Source organism: Myripristis murdjan, chromosome 10 (genome assembly GCF_902150065.1).
Source record: "Myripristis murdjan chromosome 10, fMyrMur1.1, whole genome shotgun sequence".
Classification (NCBI taxonomy): Eukaryota; Metazoa; Chordata; class Actinopteri; order Holocentriformes; family Holocentridae; genus Myripristis; species Myripristis murdjan.
Genome location: NC_043989.1, coordinates 6,728,009 through 6,741,520, shown reverse-complemented (window position 1 = coordinate 6,741,520; position 13,512 = coordinate 6,728,009). Strand labels below are relative to the sequence as shown.

General features: G+C 41.5%; 1 protein-coding gene across 1 annotated transcript in view; it reads left to right on the top strand.

The window, feature by feature from the left end:
* Window positions 1–13,512, top strand: part of glra1 (glycine receptor, alpha 1) — a 115,627-nt gene that overhangs the window by 88,898 nt on the left and 13,217 nt on the right. The window contains exons 9-10 of the mRNA XM_030062805.1: window positions 223–437; window positions 9,685–9,831. Of these exons, the coding sequence (XP_029918665.1) occupies window positions 223–437; window positions 9,685–9,831 (362 nt within the window). The remainder of the gene's footprint in view (window positions 1–222; window positions 438–9,684; window positions 9,832–13,512) is intronic.

The following is a 13,512-nucleotide window of genomic DNA, read 5'->3' as shown; positions in this document are numbered from 1 at the left end:
GTGTGTTCAGTAAATCCCAAACCAATGTGCTTTCTCTCACACAGAGTTAAATAAACCACGTCCAAAAAGTGCCTCAGTGCCTCAAAATTGCACCTGAAATACGTAATTTCTAGGTTACATGTTCCTTTATGCTTTAAAATGTGATGAAATCTGATCATGACACCTTCCATTTCCCTTTACTCCCTCTTCTCTGCGCCCACCTCCACCTGCCTCGTCCTCCAGGTAAATTCACCTGCATCGAGGCTCGCTTCCACCTGGAGCGTCAGATGGGCTACTACCTGATCCAGATGTACATCCCCTCCCTGCTCATCGTCATCCTGTCCTGGGTTTCCTTCTGGATCAACATGGACGCGGCGCCGGCCCGGGTGGGTCTGGGCATCACCACCGTGCTGACCATGACCACGCAGAGCTCCGGTTCCCGAGCCTCCCTGCCCAAGGTGAGACAAAATCAGATGCACCCTCGCATCATCTGTCGGAAAAGTTGGACTTCTCAGGGGCTGAGAAATGGATTATTTATTTCTCTCAATCAAATCTATGTGCCTGCCTTTACATTTACTTTTGTGGCGCCCTTGAGCAAGGCATCTCATTGTCCTTGTTCCAGTGGCTCAGTGGCCAGAAACAGACAATTGTGGTTGTACTGAGCAGCTCACAGGGGTGAAGGCATGAAAAAGAAAACCCCTTAACCCTATAAAGCAATTTGTATCATATATGATACACGTTATCAATTCACACATTCCATTTTCAGTTTAATCAATACTTGACCAAAATACTGTTGTATAGCTTTGGACACTTCCCCTGTTCACCCTGGACCATACCATTGGCACTTCAAGTACATATCATATATCATACAACAGAAAGATCGTGTAATAACATTTTTTTTTTTTTTTTTTTTTGTTATAGGACTAAATAAAGGGTTTAATTTCAAAAAATTGGAATTTTCTGCCAATTCTTTCATAGTTCAGGCTTTATAGGGTTAAATAACTGTAGTATTTCTGATATTTGACTGTGTTTTCCCAATTCGAACAAGATTAGCAGAGTTAGAACAAGTTGTGGTGCCACACGGTTCAGTGGTTGGTTGATATTGCAATAGTTTAGGGGTCTTGTTCCCACCGTTGTAATAATAATCATCATTGGTGTAACATCCTTTAAAATAAAAATCAAACAAGTTGTGAAATGTAGCCTTTGATATAGGGAGGTAGTGAACTGCTGGGGTAATTTCAAGTTATTTTGAAGCTCATTTATACATTGTGTAAAACTGATGACACTGGGTGAGATGGAATTTCAACCAGAACTATTTCCTGTTAATTAAATTTTAGTCAACAAGAGTGGACAGATAAAACCGAGTATAGTGTCACAAAAATGAAGAAGCTGTTAAGTGCAAGGTATTTTTTTATTTTAGTGCATTATTAATATATAGAAATTGAGTTTCTCTAAAACTCTGACCTTCTGAGTGACCTGCCGGTGTGTTTTTACAGTTATTTTGAAGCTCATTCATACAACAAAAGCTGATGTCACTGGTGCTTGGTTCAGTCCCATCAAACCAAATGAAACCACCTGCGCTCATGTTACTGTCAAGTGTTTTAGAGAAAAGATGCCACGAACTGGCCTCTGTTGTCAATTGACGTCTTTACTTCGTACTACTCATGATCAGACTCGCACTGTGCACCGGGAGCGGCAGTGTTTTCACATCTTTTGTTACCTCAAAACTGTTCGCATCACTCGCGTCGAGCCGCCGAAGAGGCAACGCGGTGTAATGAAGCCAGCGTGAGATAAAGACGTGATGGTTGTAGAAGAGATTTAATTTGCGGTTCACTGCAAAGCCAGAGACTTTTTCCATTACTCAACTGTCATTCCGCAGGGAGCGTCCGCCACACAGAGAACAAGCCACGTCCTCAGCCGAGTGTGCAAAGACAAAACTAGAAAGAAACGGAGAGAGAGCGAACTTATGTCTGCGCAAAGAGAGGAGAGAGGCAGAGAGGAGATCGACGTTACATCTGGTCGATGACCTTCAGCTCATCGTCTCCGTTTCTCTCCCGCTCGCTCCTGTCTCGTCCATTTCAACTCTCCAATAAAGACTCGAAATGCTATAAAGGATTCTCAAAATACTTGGATGGAAAAAGTGGGTAGGCACAGGCAGGAAAACACAGAGAAGATGGTGACAAAGAGACCTTTAATATCTACAAGAGGAGAAGAAAAGGCAGAGAGAGCAGAGTTACTACACAGAGAAACAGTTCATGTCTTCGAGAGGAAACACGAGAACAGACAAAGACTAAAAAAGAGGCATTCAGACGGGGCAACCTCCTCGCAAACAAACACTTTTACACTGCTGTTGCACCATAAGTCATCTTTTTTTTTTTTTTTAGCCCCCGTGTTTCCTTCAAAATTCCCAACTTTTTCTTTTATCAGTTGTTGTTGACGCTTGTTTTTTTGAAGCTGTGCCACCTTAACGGGGCTGCGCTTCTTCTGTTGCCTTCACTCAGCTGATTTGCTCTCACTTTGAACAAAATTAAACAAAAATTAACCCTATTTCCAAGTCTAACATGAGGTCAGAGATTGTACCAACACACATTTCCTACATGTTTCCCTACTTGAAAAAAAAAAATTGTAAAAAAAAAACACCCCCGCATCACAGCTGATCATCATCCGATTAATCACAATACACCCGTAATAACTGCTCAGAATGAGCCAAAAGAAAATAAGTCAATAAGTCAAAAGAAAAGATGTACAACACCATGATAAATTAGAAAATTGTGAAAATATGATTTGCAATCTACATGAGATATGGTGCTTAATTTGACCCCAGTGATTTAAACCTCCAGAAAAATGATTATAATAAAAATTGTTACCCAAGTTTATATGTCAGGTACTTGGCATGGCATGGCATGTTATAGTTTCTCAGTGTCATCCAAAACATCATAAGCAAATGTGTGTAAAATGATACTACTTATATGTTTTATACAGCTCGAGGTCAAATAGACCCAAGTGTGTACATAGAAAACACAACATCATGTTAATTTCATGTTTACCCAATTAAAATGGGAAAAGTTAAATATGAAAAAAAAAGATGTCAACTATGTATTTAAGGTGTTAAACATCAAATGGGGTCAAATCAACCCCAAAGATAATAGCAGGGGTTTGAGTTAAATCGACGTTTTGACCCTCAAGTCTCTTCCTGGAGTGGTTTCATAGTTATTGCTGAAAAAAAAATGATAATCATCTAATCCCGCATCTGGATCACAACCAGAATCTAATCAGTTGTTCTTTGGCCCGAGGCTGGTCTGTCCACCAAATTTCATGGGAATCCGTTCATAAGTTTTTTGAAATATCTTGCTGACAGTCAAACTACCAGGGGCAAAAACATAACCTCCTTGGCGGCGGTAATGACAGAGACAGAAAGAGACAGGAAACGAGAGGACAGGAGCGAAGAGGAGAGGCGGGAAGAATATATATTTATTTAGAGAGCAGAGGGAAGATGAGAAAGTGTAAGAATACAGAGAAAGAGGATGAATCAGAAAGGGGGGAAGATAGAGGGAGGCAGATAAGGTGTCTGCTGAAGAATTGATGTTTCAGAGGAGGATGACGGAGAGAATACGGAGCAAAAGAGAGAGAGAGAGAGAAAGGAAAAAGGGAGAGGAGGCACAGAGAATGAAAGAGAATGGCGAATTCGTGTTTAAGTCGGGAGAAAAGGATGAAAAGAGGTGGAAATGAGAAAGAGGGGGAATTCAAAGAGAGAGCAATGGGGGGAAAATAACTTTAAAAAAAAACTGACAGAAATCTTTTCCTGTGAGGGATTTTCAGATTAAGGAAAAAAAAAAAAAAAAAAGAATTAAATAAATAATCGGACGGAGTTTGCGTGAGCCAGTAGGGTTGTATAATTATGTCCAGGGAAGCTGTAATCCCCTACATGCACGCACGCACACACACACACACACACACACACACACACACACTCTGTTTGTTGACATTAGGTGCTTCATGCGCTCTAAAAATTGAGCAAGTGAACCGTGATTCCTCTGCAGTTCAGCTGTCACAATAATGATCACACAGCACAGCTGAGCTTAGGTGGGCATACTGCTCTCTCTCTCTCTCTCTCTCTCTCTCTCACACACACACACACACACACGCACATGCACACACACACAGATCGACACTTCACACACCTGTGAGTGTCTGTGCGTGATTGATAGCACACACACTCACACACACATATTGCTCTTTTCACATGCCACTGAGGAGAAGTGCACCGTGTCAGGCGAGGCAAGATGGAGGAGGGAGGAGGAAACAGGGAGAGGCGGAAAAGGAAGGAAGGAAGGAAAAGAAGGAAAGGGAGGAGACAAAAATTGAGTCGGAAAGAAAGAAGAAAAGAGGATAAGGAGAGAAGACAGGAGGAGGAAAGGAGAGAAGGATTTGTGACTTGTGAGAAGAAGAGATCTTGACTCTTGATGCTTCATTTTTTTTTCTTTTATGGAGTGGCTCGTGAGTGGCTCGAGTGGCTCGTGAAACAGCAGCACTAACATTTATTATCATAAGCGGCAATCGAAATAAAACCTTACAAAGTAACACATTACTGTAATTCCACTACTTTTCACATTAACAAGAAATGTAACTAATTACTTGCCAAATTACATAACGCAGATACCTGAAATTTAAATAGGTTATACTTGCTATTTTTGTCGACTGTAGATGAACACAACATATTCCCCGGATTAATAAGAGTGTGCATTAATAAGATAATTGCAGCAAACAACTTAACTTCCCTAGTAACTGATTACTTTTTTATGCAGTAACTGGTAAAGTTTTTCCAATTACTTTTGAGACAAATAGCTAGTATCTGTAACTAAGTACTAATTTTCAGTAACACCGATCATGAGGCAGTGACAAGAGCTCAGTGGGTAAACAGCGATCGCCATTAATTAACGAGGAAAGTTGTTAACATATAGACAGATCCGGTGACTGATTGGTTGACTGACTGTTTTGCCCTCTAGTGAAGCTGCAGTGCCAAAGTCATACAAATCGCTGCTATTGACACTGAAAGCTTGGGTTGCTGGACTGATGACATCAGGCAGTGGCCTCCACTCACAGATCCAGTCACCCTATGTGGAGGTGCATCTTAACCCAGATTTATAATAGTAACTGGAGAAAAATATTACTTTCGACCACCTGCTGTATGACGTGGCCTGCGTTTGAAATGCTGCATGATGGTCCTGCTGCAGGAAGCATCGATGGATTTGTCATTACAGATGCTTACCATGTGTCTGAGCTTTGTTTAAACCTATAAAACTTTATTTTTAATTCTAGCGGAGATCCCAAGGTTTCCAAAGATGCCAGCAATGTCCTGCTGAATTACAGGGAAATGTGTATAACATGATTTCAGTTTGATGTCATGGTGCATCCAGAAAACAACGGCATGTTGTGTTTGAATATTTTGACTCAGTATAAATGTGAGGAAGCTGTAATGAAGCGGTGCAACAAGCAGATACAGAATGTATGTGGGACTTTTCTTTCTAACTTTAAATCAGGGTTTAAGGGATTGGGACTTTGCGGGCATATCATTATCAATCAACACAGCATTTCATGAATATGAAGACGCTCTTGTCATATTTGTAGGAAGTAGTAAAAAAATGTAAAATCCTATAGCCTTGCATACAAAAGTGCAAGAGTAGTGGTGAGTTGCTACCACAATAATGTCAGCTTTTTTTTACTTCTACCTCCTTTTCAGTGTATATAACTGGGGATGGAAGTATTGATCAAGAACCATTGGTGATCAGTCTTAAAGATATGGGGATTAGTTTTGTTTCTTCTTGCTGTAAATAGAGTTGGGTCTGAACCCTGTTTCCTGTTGGGAATATTATATTGGCTTTTAAGTGGATGTCCTGTGTCCGGATTTGTCTCGTTATTTTAAACAGAGGTGTAATTTCCCTGCATTTGATTCCACGGATTTAGACTGAAATATTGATGGCTTTTGATATCTTATGTTTAGTTTTGTAGAAACTTTTAGGACACTAAATGAGGCAGGGAATCCAAAGGCGGCGATGAGATCTATAAAGGAGGAAAAAGAAAGGGAGAGGAAAGGAGGAAGAGAGGACTGAGGAGAGGAAAGGAGCATTTTCGAATCAAGCTCCACAAGTCGTTCCTTGACTAAAACCTCCAGACTAGAAAAGGTTGTTAAAGTTAATACAAGTCTGCAAATACGAGCGTGCCTCGTAAAGAAATGCTCCAAAGGATTCCAGCAGAATATTATGACCCCATCAAGGAGATATGTATTTAATGAAATGTTATATTTAATATCTGAGGTTTTATTACAGTCAAATCTGCAGCACGGAAATAGTCCCGTCTGCGGCTGTGATGTCGTGCGCAATAAAAAAAGTCTGCCAGCGGTCAGACAACTAGTTTGGCCCATCAGCCACTCAGTCGGTCAGAAAACAGCCTTTCAGTCAGTCAGCCAAAGCTGTTCAGTCAATAAGTCAGTCATTTAGTCAGCCAGTCAATCAATTAGCCGATCTCCAAGCCAGCCAGTCAGTCAGCCAGCCAGTCGTCCAGTCAGGCCGGTTGCCGTGGCCGCTGTGATCCTGTTATTTGAGGCGTGCGTTCAGTAACGACACCTCAGCGCTGGTCAGTTGGTCTGTCACAACGTGTCATCCTCAGACGGGACGGGCCTGGCCTGGCTCGTCTCGTCTCGTCTCGGCGCGGCGTGCCTCTTTTCCAGGCCAGAGGCTCCTCGTAGCTCCTGCACTAACACTGGCTTTGCCCCTGCTCTGTGTTATCTGCTCTCTAATTTCACAGCAGTGCATCTCCAGGTCCCAGAAAGACACACTTCCACACTTTCTAAGACTTTTCAATTAATTTTTGATGTGCCTGTTGTATTGACCTGGCTCTGTGTTAAAGGAAAGTCCACTCGTGGATTACCCGGCGCCGTTAGATCCAATCAATCTGGGATGTTCAGCACATTCCAGGAGTTAGTTTGTGATCCAGTGTAATTTACTTTCTTGCTGAACCCTCAGTTTCCCTCAGCCTCCCTTGTGTACTTCTCCTTTTCTTTTTGGTTTCCAACAATTCCCAGGGTGACTTTCAACAACCTCCAAACTGCGGGGTTCTCTGTGTTCGTTCTCCAGCAGAGGAAGTTCTTCCAGACGAGCAAAAAAGGCGTCAAAAAAAGAGCATTTCACATATTTCAAAACCAGCACACCAAAGCTGCATATTTTGGTGAAACTGCAGAATTCATGGCACCACCTCACGTTCCAACTGTGCTGTTGACTAGTAATGACTAAATGCAGATAGCGTCAATATTTCTGTCTATATTTACATTTGAATGAAATATGATTTAAAAATTTACCATAACGTGGTGAAAAAATAAGGTCTGGTATGAGAGGGGATGCCTGAGTCCAGCTTTGCTTTATGCTTCCAAGCCATTAGTCTGATCGCATAAAATGGCGCTCACTCGAATCGAGGATAAAAGTACAGTAAAAAAAAAAAAAAAAAGGAAGCCAAGACCTTTTTGTGTGCAAATGAGTTCCCTGCTTTTCAAATACCCCTAAAACTGTATTCTAATATTTTAAGAGGCCCTAAAAAGACTCTTTCAGACTTTTCAAGAACGCGTGGATACCCCGCGGACATGAATTCTCCAACGACCATGAAGGCCTCTCCCCCTCTCTGCGCCCCCCCTCCCCCCCTCCCCTCGTATCTCTTTCTTTCATCCCCCCCGTCTCTCTCTGCTTGCATGACCACTGAACCCAATGAACTCGCTGACCATTTAGGCATCAGTGGCTTTTGGCAGCTCTGGGGGGGAAATCAGAGTCGGACGTTTGAAGATAAATGTTTCCCTAAGCATCACACTTGGCGCAAACGGGATCGCATCGAGGCTGAGCCGCGATTAGATGTATTTTGTGTTTGTGTGGAGATACGGGATCTCGGTTTAATTGGATTTAAAACAGCTTATTGCGGGCTTGCCTCTGCATGAGAGAACAAGGATATCCCTCTTAAACCGCACAGCGTAATTGCGTGCAGAGATGGAGAGTTGTAATGATAGGCCAGGGTGAATGCACATGAATAATGGTACTTGACGAGCAGATAGCAATCAGACAATGATCCGACCAGACTTCATTTAGCCCTCATTATCTGGACAGTCTTTACCCCTGTCCATCTTGCTTGACACTGCACTGATCCTATGTAAAAGCTATTGACATTCCACCGGCCTAATGTGAAGATTGTATCTTGTTCGGGGCCTTTTTTGTCTCTCTGGTGATGCCATACTCTGTCCGTCCTGCCAGTATTTACTCAGCAGCCCACAGGAAGTGTGATGTAAGCTGAGAAAGAGAGCTTGCATACCTGTATTTATCCAGGGAAGCTTGACTGATCATGCATGCTCTTATCCTACATGGTCCTGCTTCATGTTCATACAGTAAAACACACTCACACCGGGGAGCCGCTCAGTACAACCAGTCTTCTGCTGCCGGCCACTGGGAGCTGACCAGCTCAGTGTAACGAGGAAAAACCACGGCTTCAGATTCACTTTTCAGTCTCTGCTTGTATGCTTGAGTGCTTGAGTTACAAACCCTGAATCCTGTTAGGCTGTAGAGTTTGAAAGTTGAACTACATCCTTCCTTCCTTCCTTCCTCCCTACTATCTACACTATATAGATGCTCATAAAAAGCCCCTGGGCTATTTGTGTATGTTATTTATTTATTTTATTTGATAGGGACAGGGCACATTAATGAGCATCAGTGTAAAATACAAGATGTAAACATGCCGGCAAGCATGTTAATTTACATCCGTAATCCTTATGCAGGCAACAAAAAACACAAGCAGTACAAGTAACAATATGCAAATACAAATATATAAATACACAAATAGAAAAATATAAAGTACATTAGACATATGTGTATACATATACACACACGTTTGAATCAGATCTTTTATACTTTATAAGCTTGAAATATGATATGTGGTTTCTCTAAGCTCATTGATCATATACAAAATAATCATCAAAAGCACCATATGTACTATAAGTGCTATGAGTCACATCTTCACTGTGTGTACTTAACTTGTAGATATTGGAAATTTGACATAGCGTGTCTTAACCAAGATATTTTTTTTCCCCTTACAGAGGCTATTTGCACCTATAACAGTAAAATCTATAATACCAAGGTCAAAAATTCAGTGATCTTCATGGTAATAAGTTCCTTGGCTGGAAAGAAGTTTCACAATAAGATGAAACTTAGCTAACCATGACTTTCTATTGACTGACTCGCTATAATTTATGGAGCTGAAGTAACAGCAGGTTGTAGCTGCAGCATCATATTAAATCCAGGGGTTTTACTAAATTAGCTTGTAACCATTTCTTCAGGTAGCTGAGTGGATCCAAAATGGAGTTCGCCCTGTGTTCCCTTGATGTATTTTTTCTTTTTTCAAAATGAAAACAGTTCCATGTTCCCTCAATCCCTCAATCTCACATCATTTGATATTTGATAGTACAGCAATAAAGTAAGTATTAATAGTAAACAATATCTAAAATGGTGTTTTTAAAACTGTGCATGGAAAAAAAATAATAAATTGAGGGAAATATGGGATTCTGGGACCGTCCTCGGCACCACATGGCTGCTGGGAGATTGTAACGCCTCTGCACACACTTCTACCGCGACTCTAACACCTTCCTAATCCCTGCCCCCTGCCCTTCCTCCTCCACAGGTGTCCTATGTAAAAGCCATCGATATCTGGATGGCCGTATGCCTGCTGTTTGTGTTCTCGGCCCTGCTGGAGTACGCCGCCGTCAACTTCATCGCTCGCCAACACAAGGAGCTGCTGCGCTTCAGGAGGAGGCGACGACACATGAAGGTGAATATAATCCGTAATCTAATGTGATGTTTTATGGATTTTGGTCGCCACCGTGTTCGCCCTCACACAGCAGCAGTTTCTCCTCAGCCATGGAGGAATCAGATGAGCGGAAGTGGTTTATTCCAAAATGCAGCACTTGGCACATGAAAACAATGTCTGCCAAACACCAGATAAAATCAATTTTTAGGTACTTTTTTACAAATGTTCAGTCGAGGTTTAAGGCCTTATTTCACAAGTGATAATACATTTACACACTGGACCCTCTACATTTTAGATATGCTTCGCTAAAAAACTTCAGGTAATGTCTTTTTTTTTTTTTTTTTGAGTACACATAGCATTTTGGAATCAAATTCTTAACTGTCCACGGCCTTTTACCTTCTTTTCTCTACCTGTTTAAAAATACATTTGAGGAGAACCATAGAAAAAGCTGCTTTGAGAGGCCGGTGTGGAGACGGGAGCTTTGGGCTGAAAGGATCAAGGCGATCGCTGTTATCCAAGCAGACACGCACTGTTTTCCAATGGTCAACAAACACCAAAAAGTTAGAGATTTGGAGATTCCACACACAAGCCTCATGTTGTGGTGTTCAACCAGTCAAGGAGAAGAGAGACAAATGGCTCACATCACTCTTTTTTTTTTTCTTGTAAGGGTAAAAAAAAAAAAAAAATGGACTGTTGTTGTGGAGTGTCTGCAGCCGGGCAGCCTGACGCTTTTAACAGTATTAAACATTTTAAGCTGCTGGGTTGTGGTTCGGGGGGGGAAGGTTGAGACGTCCTAAGCGAAAAGCCTGTCTCCTTCTCCTGCCTCTGCGTTTGATATTAGCGTTGTGTGGAAACTCATCACGGGCAGAACGCAGCACATTAATGTTTCATGGACGGGAGTATTGAGCATGATTAAAGGCACAGCAGCAGAACACACAGGCGCATGAGACGAGGCTCATAAAGGATTCACCGTGTTGAGAGAGAGAGGGGGGAAAAATTAATAAAAAAAGAGCAGGAAGAGGGAAAACTTCTCCCCTCGGTCCTGAAACTTTTGTTTGCAGAAATGCATCATTTACAAGGAGCAGCGGTGCGAGCGCTGCAGCCTTTTTATGTGTGTTTAGGAAAAGGCCTGTCTATGTGTGTGTGTGTGTCAATGTGTACATATTTGTGTGTATGTTTAGAGAGATACAGCTCATCATAAATCAGACTGAAAACTACGGCTGGAATATGGGCAAAATCAAATATCACAATGCCTTGATATCAGTATTGTAACCATATTGTTGGGATTATTTATGCTTTCATAAGTTATTTACGCACAAGATTTTTGATCAGCAGTCATAAATAATGTGGACATGATGACCAAGCAGGTAGAGAACAGCAAGGGCAGTCTAATAAATTCAGAAAATGACATTTACGCCATATCGCGATGTCTAAAATCTCAGATGATATCTATTCTCAGATCACAATAACAATATAATACAGATATATCGACAAGCTCCACTGAAAACTCCTATTTTGGTCAACATAAAAATTACATTAGCGTCCTTTTTCTCTTATTTCTCTCTTACATTAATTAATGATGTCAAAACCAGAGTGAAGAGTTTTTATTTAGTTGTGTATTCATCATTTTAATAATTCATTCATTCAGTCTTTTATTCATTTATCACTTATTTAATAGGGACAGATATACAAACATCGGAGACTGTTAAAAAGTAGTCTTATGCCACACATCATAACATTTACAGCAGTAAGCTAATTCACATTGTTTGTCCCTAAGTGGACCTTTCATAAAGCAGATATTTATAAAATATTAGAGAGGACATGAAAAGACAAGATACTATAAGGTGAACAACATATTAATTCTCAATTTAAGTGCACTGAAATGGCCTCAAAATGTCTATTTAATCTCTCACGAGTGCCTCGGATGTTTTCATTAAATATGTTTATGTGTTTATGTGCTATAAACATCACCTGTTGTTTGGATTTGTTTGGATTGAAAACAGCAGTGCTCTAACTTCCACGTCAGCACCGTCTGTCTGCTTTAATTTTGACATTGCAGTGAAGTCTAAAACAAATACCACCGGTGTGTGTGTGTGTATTTTTTAACCATAAAAAAAAAAAAAAAAAAAAAAAAAAAAAGTTACCCTTGATAAAATGAAGATGAAGCGAGGGCCTCAGACTATGTCTCTTATTTAATTTCTAAGAACGCCGTTGGATATATTTAGTAAAAATGAAGAAGGATGCTGTCAGATTTTCCCTGAAGGTTTTGTTGGCAGCATGGAGGGTTTCTTTTTTTTCTCTCTTTCCTACGTTCCACTCTTTTCTTTTGCTGCTTCTGTCTTTTATGCATTTAATCAATCAATTTTATCTGTCCGGTCGAATTTATCAGTCCCAGGCCTCAGTATTGAATAAGTGGTAAAGCTGTCAGCCCTGCAGGGAATATTGAAGTGCTGGTTGACTGTGGCTGAGGCATTGGCGAAGGCTGCTGGTGTGTGTTCTGGTGTGTGAAAAAAGCAAACACCCACAAGAAACCCAACTAATGTGCCTGCAATAAGCAATCCATAAGTCCCTGGGTTTGTATTTGTGTGTGTGTGTGTGTGTGTCTGTGTGTGACAGAGAGAGAGATTGTGTCTATGCTCCAATATACATGCATGAGTGCATTTATGGCTGCCGTGCATTTTTGGTGTTGCAGGGCATGTGTTCGTGCCGGCCGTCACGGAGACCGGGTGATTGGGTTTGACACCTTATCGTGCGTGCGTGCATGTGTGTGTGTGTGTGTGTGTGTGTGTATGTGTGTGTGTGCTTCTATTTCTGTACTCGTGTGGGTCAAAATGTCCTCTCAAGATGAAAAAGATGAGAGAAATCCCGCAAAGTGAGGACATTCTGCCAGTCGTCCTAGTTCAGGGCTGCGATTCAGGTTTAGATCACAGGTGGGATTAGTTTTAGGTTAAGGTAAGGGCTAAGGGTTCCTGTTTCTTGTTACATTTCGTACCTCAATGAAAATACGATCTCTGCACATAAACTGATGCCGGCGATGAGGTCGTGCCGAGTAAGCTCCATCATGTTCTCTACATTTGTTACCTTTGACTGTAAAATGCGCTCAGTTGTGCAAACTACTCAAAAATATGGTGAGAACGATGAGTCACTCTGGCCTTTGTCAGCGTCAGGACACCACTGGGCAAACACCCTTTATATAAAGTTTCTAATTTGGTTCATTCAGGCTCACACTCCACAGTTACAGACCGACCAGTGCTGGAAAACAAATGTTACATGGCTCTCATGTGGCTTTTTTATTTTTGGTTTGAGTTTTGGTAAAGCGTCATCCTGTGTGGAGAGACATTTTGGCGGCAAAACAAACCTAATTCTCTAACATGATGTGTGTGTCGTCTTGCACACACCAGTGAAAAACACATGAAGGCAGTCCAGCCTTCATTTTGCTCTTCGTGGCTCTCCAGGTTATCGCAAACTGATTTTGTCTCCCTCTACCCCTCACATAATCCCTCACATTCTGGAGTGTGTTCTTCTAGCCGGTTGGATTACCGTCTCACCGCAGTTGCTGCTGCTGGAGGACTGAGACATTTTCAGGTTATTCGGTGCCTCCAGAGTTCAAAAGACATTGTTCACACCGGGACAGACGAACCACACCGAAAGCAGGAAAACGCTGCACAGACGAGATAAACCGATCAGAACGCCGGCTGTGAA